The sequence below is a fragment of the Agelaius phoeniceus genome, chromosome 26 (assembly GCF_051311805.1).
Source record: "Agelaius phoeniceus isolate bAgePho1 chromosome 26, bAgePho1.hap1, whole genome shotgun sequence".
NCBI lineage: Eukaryota > Metazoa > Chordata > Aves > Passeriformes > Icteridae > Agelaius > Agelaius phoeniceus.
This window is the reverse complement of record NC_135290.1, coordinates 3,501,612-3,513,008: the sequence shown is the minus strand read 5'-3', so window position 1 is coordinate 3,513,008 and position 11,397 is coordinate 3,501,612. Positions and strand designations below refer to the sequence as shown.

At 40.3% G+C, this 11,397-nt stretch overlaps 1 protein-coding gene across 1 annotated transcript; it reads right to left on the bottom strand.

Moving 5' to 3' along the window:
- Window positions 1–7,104: 7,104 nt before the first annotated feature.
- LOC129130825 (olfactory receptor 10C1-like) lies at window positions 7,105–8,043 on the bottom strand. Its single transcript, XM_054649404.2, has one exon. The coding sequence runs from the start codon at window positions 8,041–8,043 to the stop codon at window positions 7,105–7,107; it is 939 nt and encodes a 312-aa protein (XP_054505379.2).
- Between the last annotated feature and the right edge of the window lie 3,354 nt (window positions 8,044–11,397).

The window sequence follows — 11,397 nt, the reverse complement described above, 5'->3', positions numbered from 1 at the left end:
TATAATGTATTCTAAAACTATACTAAAGAAAGATAAAGGATACATCAGAAGGCTAAACAAGAATGAATAATAAAAACCTGTGACTGGTTCCTCAGAGTCTGACACAGCTGGCCCTGATTGGTCATTACTTAAAAACAATTCACATGATTGGATAAACAATCTCCAGACCACGTTCCAGAGGAGCAAAACATGGAGAAGCTGAGGCTTCTCATCTTGCCAGGAGAAGAAATCCTGGCAAAGGGATTTTTCAGAAAATATCACGGTGACGGTCCCTGAGTTGCACTGAGATAATGGGGGAGAAAGAAGCCCCAGAAGAGAAAGTTACAGCAGTGCACAAAGTCCCCATGGCTCCTTGTGGGAATCAGAAAAGCAGAAACCTCCAGAGACACTGAAGGATTTGATCTGCAGCCTTGAAAGAAGCTTAGATTGATGTAAAAATACAATACACAGATATTAAGCAGAAAACAATAAACTTATATTTCTATAATATAAGACTGGTGAGAATATAATAAGGTGAGTATATGTCTTAAGTGAGAAACTGGACTGATGAGATGGTGAAGGGTTATATAAAATAAAAAGGGTGTGGTTGTAAAAACCACCATTACAAACTTCTTTATACTTGCAGGAATGTGAAATAGAAGTGGATTTGTAGTCAGGGAACAGAAAACAGGAATCATGGCCTGTTGCCTTCAGAAGTCAGGTTCACTCAATTTGGGGCATTAAATTAGTTCTGTTTCATACATAAGGTTGTACACTCTACTTAAAACCTTTACAAATCTATACAAATCCATTACAAACTTTCTTTTACTTGCAGGAATGTGAAATAGAAGTGGATTTGTGGTCAGGGGAAACAAGACAGGAATCAAGGCCTGTTGCCTTCAGGAGTCAGATTCACAAATCTATACAAATCCATTAAAAACATCTTTATACTTGCAGGAATGTGAAATAGAAGTGGATTTGTAGTCAGGGAACACAAGTCAGGAATCATGGCCTGTTGCCTTCAGAAGTCAGGTTCACTCAATTTGGAGCAGTAAATTGGTGCTGTTTCATACATAATGTTGTACTTAGAGCCTTTACAAATCCATACAAATCCATTAAAAACTTCTTTATACTTGCAGGAATGTGAAATAGAAGTGGATTTGTAGACAAGGAACAGAAAACAGAAATCAAGGCCTGTTGCCTTCCGAGTTCACTCCCTGGCAGACTCTGTCATGCGAGTGTCTGAAGGAAATTCAGGGTGATGCATCCACAAGAATTGCCAAGAATGAGTTTTGTCACTGAGGGACCAGGGGGCTGTGCATTTTCCTTGGCACCTGGAGGTGGCTGAGCCTGTCCTGGGCAGTGGAACCCTGGCAGAGCAGAGCAGAGCAGCTGTGAATGCAGAAGGACTGGCTGGGGGTGGGACAAGTGCCAAGCTGATAAGGTGGAGCAGGCCAGGAAGTCAGAGATGAATCAGGATGAAGTCTGGGATTACCTAAATTCTAGGATGGTAAATCACTGGTTCAGCATGGAAGTTATGGCCTCTAAATAGAGATTCAGGCTGTGGGTCAGGTTTGACAGGACCAGGGCACAGCATATCCACGCTTCTAAAAAAATTGTTATGGACATGGCTGAATAATGAGTGAAAATTGATGTACCAGAATAGGGGAGCAGTCTTTAAATTGGGGTAGTGGGGAAAATATGAGGCCAGAGCAGGTTGTGATGCAGAAGGGAATAGAGCTAAGGAGACAGAGGTCAGCCTTACCCCACTGTTCTCCACTGCTGGTGAATTTGGCAGCTCCATCTCCAGAAATGCCTGCAGCAGTGCTTGTGACACAGTTCTGGAGCTCTGCTGAACCACCCCCACACAGCCTCCCCAGCTCCTCCTCACACAGCAGCAGCTCCAGCAGCTGCCATTTGTCACCACATTTCTCCTCACAGAGAAGAGCAAGGCACGATTCTCCCCAAAAATATTTCTGGGTTTCACATTCTCTGAACCTCAGAGAAAGGAAACACAATTATTATTTGCTGTGCCTGTGTTTGTGCCAGAGTAGAATGCAACATGGAGATTGTTTACCCACAGTGATGGAGTTTTGTTTCCTTGGCCTGTCAGGGCCAGATGTGTGTGTGTGTGTCAGGACTGTCACTGACAGCCACGAGATTCTGGGCAGTGTGTGCAGAGTGAGTGCTTGGCAGGTTCAGTTTAGATGTAATGCTATATACTGTACTATAGTATAGAATAATATAGTATTTAAGTAATTAATATTAAGTAATTAATATTAAAGTAATCAATGTTAATTTTATTAAAATTAATACATTTTAATATTATTAAAATTAAAGTAATATAGTATTTTAAAGTAATTAATTAGCCTTCTGATAAGATGGAGTCAGATGCATCATTCCCTTCCCTCATGGGGGGAGGGAATATAGTGTAATATAGTAATAATATAGTACAATATAGTGTTATAAAGTGTAATAGAGTGTAATATAGTGTAATATAGTAATAATATAGTAATAATATAGTGTAATATAGTAATAACATAGTGTAATATAGTATAATATTGTGTAATATAGTGTCATATAGTAATAGTGTTATATAGTGTAATATAGTCATAATAGAGTGTAATATAGTGTAATATAGTATAGTAATATAATATAATAAATAATTAATTAGCCTTCTGATAAGATGGAATCAGATGCATCATTCCCTCCCCTCATGGGGGGGAGGGAATATAGTGTAATCTATATAATAATTATAGTAATTATAATAGTAATAATAATTATAGTAATTATAATAGTAGTAATATAGTGTAATATAGTATAATACAGTATAATATAGTATAATATAGTAATAATATAGTGATAATATAATATAATGTTATATACTCATAATAGAGTGTAATATAGTGTAATATAGTAATAATGTATTATAATATAGTGTAATGTAGTGTAATATAGTCTATTAATATAGTACAGAATAATATAGTCTAATAAAGTAATTCACTTTCCTTCTGATAAGATGGAGTCAGGTGCATCATTCCCTCCCCTCCTCGGGGGTTCTCTGTAAATTCCATTTGCATTCCTCTCTCCGGGTGATGCCTGCAGCACAAATCCAGGCTGCTGCTCCCATCTGCTGCCCGTAGTGTTCATTGCAAGCAGCAGCAGCTTGAAACAATCTTCAGGGGTGCTCTGCCCAAAGGAGAGCTTAAACAGAAGTTACACTATGGATGTGATGCCTCAGGTTTCAGCTTTTCTATTTTTCAGGTTCTGTGATGCCTTGGGAATAGCTGAGAATTAAATCAAGATTGCAAGAGGATCAAATCAGGTTTACTAGGAGAAGAAAATGACGTCAGACTTCTGCAAGCAAGAGATGTTTAAAATGTATAAGTTTGTTTATGTGATCTTTAACCCAATCATTGCAGTTAAAACATTACTAGCCTTCCTAAAATAGTATATAAGTGTTTGTATCCCACAATAAAATTGGATTCTGATCCCCAAATCAGTCTTCCCTGTCTCTCCTCACCCCTGACAGTTTCCTGCTCCTTCCTGGCCAGCAGGGCACTGTGAGGAGCAGGAAAGGCCTCGGCTCTGTGCAAGCACAGCTCAGCAATGAAAACCCCTGATGCTTACCTGGAATTCTGGGGAGAAAAAGGGAATCAGAATATTGTTAGGAGAGGAAATATCTTCATCTACTTCTTTATGTACTGGTGATGGTGAGAAAGAGGAGGTTTGGTCTGAGTGTTTGCAGGATGTTTTGCTATTACGGTGCTGGCCATCAAGGTGAAAATATAAAATGGTAATAAAACTACAAAGAGCAAAGGGTACAAATGAGAGATTCCAGAAAACCCCAGGAGTCTGAATTCACTCCATTTTACACTGTGAGGTACAGGAGGACATCCTGCCCTGCTTTTTCTATTACAAATATTTTTGTTTTACACCAGAGCATGTGCTTTTGAACTTTTGAGCAGTAGCTTTGGTTAGAGGAACTTGCACCAGCCAGAAACAGTACCCATGACCTGTCTCTTGCTGGGAAGTGATTCTTGCTGTCCTTTGGTCCTTGTTCCTGGGATTTGTTCATCTCTGGGCAGAGGTAAACCAGGCCTCTGAGGAGGCAGGTGCCTGTTGGCCTCATCAACACAATGCAATGTCCTGACAGCCCCTGGAGCTGTTCTGAAGTTTTTAAAACCTCCTCACTCTGTCCAGCTCTGATGTTACAAGGGTGTAGCACCAAAGGAGAGGAGTATTCCCAGTCTCATCTAGATTTGTGTTGATGGGATCCTGCCATTCCTTCAGAAAAGGAAACATTTGTGCTTGGTGAAAAGCTGGGAGCAATTAGCTGGAGTTAACAAGGACTTCTGCAATTAGACTGACTCCTGAGATTCAGAACTTTCCTAGCTGGTGATTTGCCCTCTCCCCAGTTCTCTACAGCCCAGTGTCTCCCCTGGGAGGGACCCAGCTAAACACAAAGGCCTAGTTAAAACTTGGTGAAACTCTGATGCCTTGGGACATCTGCACTCAGAGTCTTGGAAAGAAACTTCATGGAGAAGAGGGAATAGGCAGCCAGGGATGTGAGCAAGGGCACAGGGGAAGAGCTGGGGAAACTAAAAGCCAAATAAACTCAAGACACTTATAATATCAATGATGCAGACATGCTGCATTAGCTCCTATCTGTTCCAATTTAAAGTCAAAATAATCTGCTCATTAACACAAGAGTAATAATTGCCTTGTTTCAGAGCAGGTTTGCTGTGAGAGCTGAGGCCTCACAGCCATTCTGTGCAGGGCTGATGGCAGAGGGCAGCTCTGGGAGGACAAATGGGCTCTCAGCAAGGCCACAGAACCACAGAACCTCAGAGCTGGAAGGGACCAGCCAGGACCATCCATCCCAGCTCCTGGCCCTGCACAGGGCACCCCAAGGGTCACCACAGGTGTATGACAGCATTGCCCAGGCACCTCAGGAGCTCAGGTGGACTTGGTGCTGAGCCCAGGCCCCTGGGGAGGCTCTGCCAGTGCCCAGCCACCCTCTGAGGGAAAACATTTCCCTTGATATCCAACCTAAACCTGCCATAGTCAGCCCTCAGTTTCCTCAAGTCCTGTCACTGCCACGAGGGTGAAGAGATGGACAGATGGACAGATGGACACCTGCCCCTCACTGCCCCTTCAGGAGGATGGAGCAGACCACAACAAGGTCTGACCCCGGCGTTCTCTCCTCCAGGCCTACAGAACTCCACAATTTCAAGAATCTTCTCCACAGGAGTAGCACACATGACACACATGATCACAAATTATGTCATTGTCCGGTGGAGGGTCTCAAAGATGATGAGAATCCCTCTTGTGGGGCCAGGCTGAGGTAGCTGGGGCTGGTCAGCCTCCAGAAGACTGAGAGGGGACCTTATCCCCAGGTAAAAGTGTCTGCAGGGAGGTTGTGAGTGATGAGGAGAGACAGGGAAGACTGGTTTGGTGATCAGAATCTGATTTATTGTGGGATCCAAATGCTGAATCTGATTTATTGTGGGATACAAAGCCTTATATGTTGCAGGGTTGTGAAGGTCCCCAGGATGAGATGAGAGATAAGAATTGAATCCAAGTTCTCAGAAGGCTGATTTATTATATTATATTACATTATATTAAAAGAAAATGCTATACTAAAACTGTACTAAAGAAAGAGAAAGGAGACATCAGAAGGCTGGAAAAGAATGAATAATAAAAACCTGTGACTGACCAGAGAGTCCAACACAACTGGACTGGGATTGGTCATTAATTAAAAACAATTCACATGGAACCAATCAAAGATGCACCTGTTGGTCAGCAACCTCCAAACCACATTCCAAGCAATCAGATAATTATTGTTGACATTTCTTTTCTGAGGCTTCTCAGCTTCTCAGGAGAAAAATCCTGGCAAAGGGATTTTTCAGAAAACATCATGGTGACACTTATATACGATTTAGGGAGGCAATAATGTTTTTACTACAGTGAATGGGTTAATAATCACATAAACAAACATAGATTTTAAACATCTCTTGCTTGCAGACGTCTGATGTCATTTTCTTTCCCTGGTAAATCCATCTGATTTGATCTTCTTGCAGTCTTGATTTAATCCTCAAAGTTCTGTTTGCTGCTCCCAAGGCCTCCTGTTATCAAATCCCTTGTGCTAACCAGGTCCAAAGTTCACAATCAGCCTTGTGTCCCCCAACATCCCAACAGGAGGTTGTTTAGCAGGGCATTCCCCCCACAGGAGCTTTTCTGTTGTTTGTCAGATAAATCAAACAAATCCTCTTGTAGAGGGGTTCTTTGGGCCCATGGTTATTGCTTATTTTGGGGTTAATACTGATCTGGCATCTCCCAGCTGCCCCAAAACACCTTGCTGTTGGCATTCATGTTCTTAACTTTCCAATATCATTCCAGTTTTGAGGATTTAATACAAAGAATTTTATTAACAGTTACAGAGCTTTACAGTGGTTAGGTTCTTCAAATGCCTAGACTTGGTCTAACATGTTTAAAACAATTACTCTAAAATTAAAGGAATACCTTTGAGGCAGTGGGGCAGGAATGCAATTTTGCACGCCTCTTTTCTTTTTTCCCCAATAACAATCTCAGAATTAATAATCAGTACTCATTAATTTCCTGGGCTCCACATTATAGCCTGAATTATGTCCTCTCCTTTCCCCAAAGAAATTTACTAAACATTTTCAGGAAATAAATGCAAATGGATGAAAATGTATTCTTGTCAGTTCTTTCAGTAAAATCAGGCTCCTGAATGTTACACTTCTGTTCAAAAAGTCAGAAGTATGTAAAACACAATTTTAAAGTTTCTGAAAAATAGCAAGGAAAAGAAATAAAAAGAAAAAGATAAAAGAAACAGAAAAAGAAACGAAAAAGAGAAAAAAAAAAAGAAAAAGAAAAAGAGAAAAAGTTTATTTAGTTAAGAATTTCTTAAGTATATGGAAGAAGTTTCCTTCCAAAATGTTAACATAGCTTCTAACACTCCCTCTTAATGCTGAAAATCTCCACTCTTCTCCCTCTTTCTTTCCAAAAGCTGAAGTGAATCTGGAAATTCATTTCACTGAACGAGAATTTAGAGTGAAAAAATAGCAATACAAACGCCTGAAACACCCCAAATATTCCATTTCATCTCCACACTAAATTAGTTTTTCTCCATTTTTTCTTCAGGGCTCTTTTCACCTCCTTATTCCTCAAGCTATAAATGATGGGATTCAACAGAGGAGTCAGCACAGAATAAGAGAGCGAGAGGAATTTATCCACAGCTGCACAGTAGGTGGATTTTGGCCTCAGATATGTAGAGCCTGCAGTGCCATAAAACAAAGCCACGACCAAGAGGTGTGAGGAGCAAGTGGAAAAGGCTTTCTGCTGGCTCTCAGCTGATGCCATGTGAAGAATGGTGGAAATGATATGAATATAAGAATAAACGATCAGTAAGAAAGGGCTGAGAATAGCAAAGACAGCCACCAGAATGACCTGGAGCTCTCTCGGGAAGGTGTTGCCACAGAGCAGGTCCAGCAGGGGCTGAATCTCACAGAAGAAGTGGTCGATGGCAGAGCCACACAAGGGTGAGCTGAAGGTTATCAGGGTGTGAATGAAGCCCACAGCAGCCCCACAAATGTAACAGCCAAAAACCAGGCTCCTGCAGACCCTGCTGCTCATGATTATTGTGTAATGCAAGGGGTGGCAAACGGCAAAATAACGATCGAGGGACATGGCGGCCAAGAGGAAACACTCAGCAACCCCAAAGAGAAGGAAGGAAAACATTTGCATGGCACATCTTGCCTTGGAAATACTTACTGTTCCCACCATCAGGGTCTCCAGAATGGTTGGGATCATGACTGATAAATAGCAGATATCTAGACAGGACAGCTGAGTGAGGAAGAAATACATGGGGGTGTGAAGGGTGCTATCAGTGTTTATTGTGAAAGCTATCACTGTGTTAGCCACCAAGGTGAGAATATAAAGAGATAATAAAATTACAAAGAGCAAAGGGTGCAAATGAGAGCTTCCAGAAAAACCCAGGAGTCTGAATTCACTCAGTCCACTGAGGTTCCCAAGGATCATCCTTCTTTGTTTTAGATGAAGCTGCAAACAGCCAGGCAAATCTGCAATCAAAATACAACTGCCTGCTTGAACAGACAAAGGGACGGCTGGAATTTATGTGAAAAGATCTTCTGAACAGATTATAAAAGTTTCTAAAGAAAATAAGGCAGCCTTATGCCTTTATTTTTATCTCTATTTTTGATAGATTCTTCTTTCACAGCATTGCCTTCAAAGCTTGCACATTCACCACTGTCTTCAAATGCTCAGCTAGCATTTTCACCCTGTAGAAAAAGAAAAGAAAAAAAAATTATGGCAGATATCTTTTTATGGACTAATCAATTCAAGTCCCAAAATCATCAGTGGCAACATTTGAATATAACAAAGGTAATTTCTCTGTTACCTGTTTTGGAGTGTGGTGGAAGAAGAAGAAGAAGGGAAAAAAACCCCTAAATTGTGAGGTCTCCAGAAAAGCTTCCAACTCTGAGCACTCTGCAGTGAAGCAGAAGAGAGGCTTTTCCACAGCTCTTTATAATGTATTTATATGTATTTAAAAAGTCCACAGAGACTGGCTAGTGCTGATGGGAGCAATGAGGAACAGTTGTTAGTGGTTGGATAAATATGATGCATTTGTTTGAGCTGACTCACAGCCACCTCTAGTTTTACATAGCTTGGAAAGCATTTCTATATAAACCCAGATTCCTACAGAAATATCAAGATCTGATTTTACTTTGCAGTAATTACTATTATTTTAATGCAGCCAAATTAATGATAGTTACCACACAGGCTTACAATACCTCTGCTTTCTCAATAAAATTTGAAGATGAAGCAAAGATGCAGTCCACATTCTTTTGGAGATAAGGGACAAAAGATTCATTCATGAACAATGTTAATTTTATTGTTTCCTATTAAAATATCTTTTTTATTTAGCTGTTGTTTGGTTTATTGTGTGGCTTCTTACTCAGATCCATCATCACCCCACATTGTCTCTGTCATCACAATGTCCTTTTCAATGCCAAAGAGATTGATTAAAAGTTGAATTGCTGGCTGACACTCCTATTTCCAGTGCTAAGACAACTCATTCAGTCTGATCATTTTTCCCTTGGCTGTTTTTGCCCACTTTTATCCTTAATCACTGACTTTAGAGTGACCTCTGCATCACAGTCCTATCCTGTGAACAGCAAAAAGTGATTTTCTAGGGAAGAACCCCCTCATGTGATGTGTCTTCTGTACGGTGACAGCTTGAAAGTGCAGTGTCTTGGTTTAATTAAACAGGAACATGATAAACACAGAAATTATTATCCACAGAGGAAAATCTCTGAGAAATCTGAAGGGCCTATCTGCAGTGGTTCTGCATGTGTTCTCCCATGGCAGGCCTTTCCTGCACCATTAATTAGAAAATAATAAAACCAGAGTTAGACATGAGTTATTATGCACATGTTCTTTCCTCCTGCAAAACCTTTAAAGCCATTTTCCTGTTGCTCTTTGTAGTTTGTCTCCACATCAAATTTTTATCCCTTCATTCAGGCAAGATCAGGCCCAAGATCATGAAATGCCAAAACATAAGAGATTAAAATAGATATGCAAGTGCTCTGTAGGTCTTTCTTTACAGTTTGTTCTAACAGGAGAAGCAAAGAAAGATTGTGCTGTACCCAGATTGTGCTGTACCTAAACAATGAGAAGAAAATTACTGACTCCCACAACTGCAGCAGTCAATACCCACCAGCCTCTTTTCCTCTGGGAACACAGATGAAAATGCTTCAGATTTGTGATGTGGCTTCTCCAAAGAACATTAACCACAGATTTCTCCTGGCGGCTGAGCTACTTTATTTTATTTCATGTTTCTGTCTCTTCTTCCAGATGCTGGTGTCCTCTGGCACCTACACAGGTAGGACTCCTCTTTCAGGGAGACTTACAGCCTATGAAGTAAAAATGGATTATTGGAATAGAAGATCATTTCAATAGAAGATCAGTTCAAGACATTTTTGTATTCTTGCAAAAAAACTGCTACACCTGAAACATGCCTGGGACAAATGTTATTTCCTGGGGTGCAATCTACACTATTTAGCATTTTTTTGCATGTTACTGTGGAGAATATGTGGGATTGTCTGTGTTCATTAGGGAATTCTTCCCTGGAATGGACCCCACCCAGAGAATGACAGCCTGAACTCAGATATTAAACTGTGGTTTAGGGGTATTTATAAAATCTCTCTATTATCCATGTGTGTTGGGTGTGTAGACAGCTTTGTCCCATGGGATTAAAGATGGCAAAGCAAATCTATTTCTATAAATAAAATGAAGTATTTATTTAAATTTATTGCAATGATTAAGCAAAATAACTTGATCAGAATTATTTGCTACATAGCACAGGTAGCCATAACTACTAGTATAGTATAGAGCACTATTTTTGAAGGAATAGAGAAGCAATTGTATAAAATTTAGAAAAACAATTATAAAGTCGATATTGATGTTACCCATACAACAACCATGAGCAAACCTATTTTGCTCAGCCTTGAGAAGTGACCTTAAGGGGCTTCCCTACTCAAGGGAGGGATCTTCACCCACCTTAGGGTGATATTCTAAGAGTTCTCACCATGCAAAAGTGGGACTGCCCTGCTACAGCATAACAGGATTGGCTGCCAGTCTGATACATTTTTAGATTTTGTTTTGTCAGGTTTATTCAGTAAAATATGCTGTTCTGCTGAAAAAGGTGTTAGAAGTGTGACACTTGTGACTCTCACTTCCCTGTTAAGGCCTGGACATCCCTGCTGCTCCTGCCCTCAGATCAGGGAGGATCTGTTTGGCAATTCTATAACTTTACAAATACCTTTTCTAATGAATTGTTTTAATTACATTTTCTAATTACTTGTTTTAATTAATCATAACCAGTGTAATTTTCCACTCTGTCATAGCCAACATTCAGCAAGGTTTGTCATAAGCTGCTACAGTGGAAACACAGCTTGGGAAAATTCCTGAAGCATTTAAGTTTTGCTAAAACAACTGTAATCAACCTTGATATCCTTCAGTGGTCTCAGACCTGGAAGAGGGATTTATTGCTGAAGCTGGACACAAGGAATGCAGAATTTATGAGCCATGAGGCCATTGTGCAGAACCCTGAAAGAGGGAACAGACAAAGACAATTTGCTGTAATCCCATTGTCCTAGTTTCAGCTAGGGTAGAGCCAATTTCTTCTTTAATTTCTTCTTTAATTTCTTCTTTAATTTCTTCTTTAGCTGTTGCAGTGCTGTGGTTTGGATTTGGAATGAGAATGGTGTTGATAACACACTGAATTTTCAGGTTTTGCTAAGTCAGGTTTATTCTGAGTCGAGGACTTTTTATTTCCTCATCTTCTGCTCTGCCAGTGAGGAGGTTCCCAAA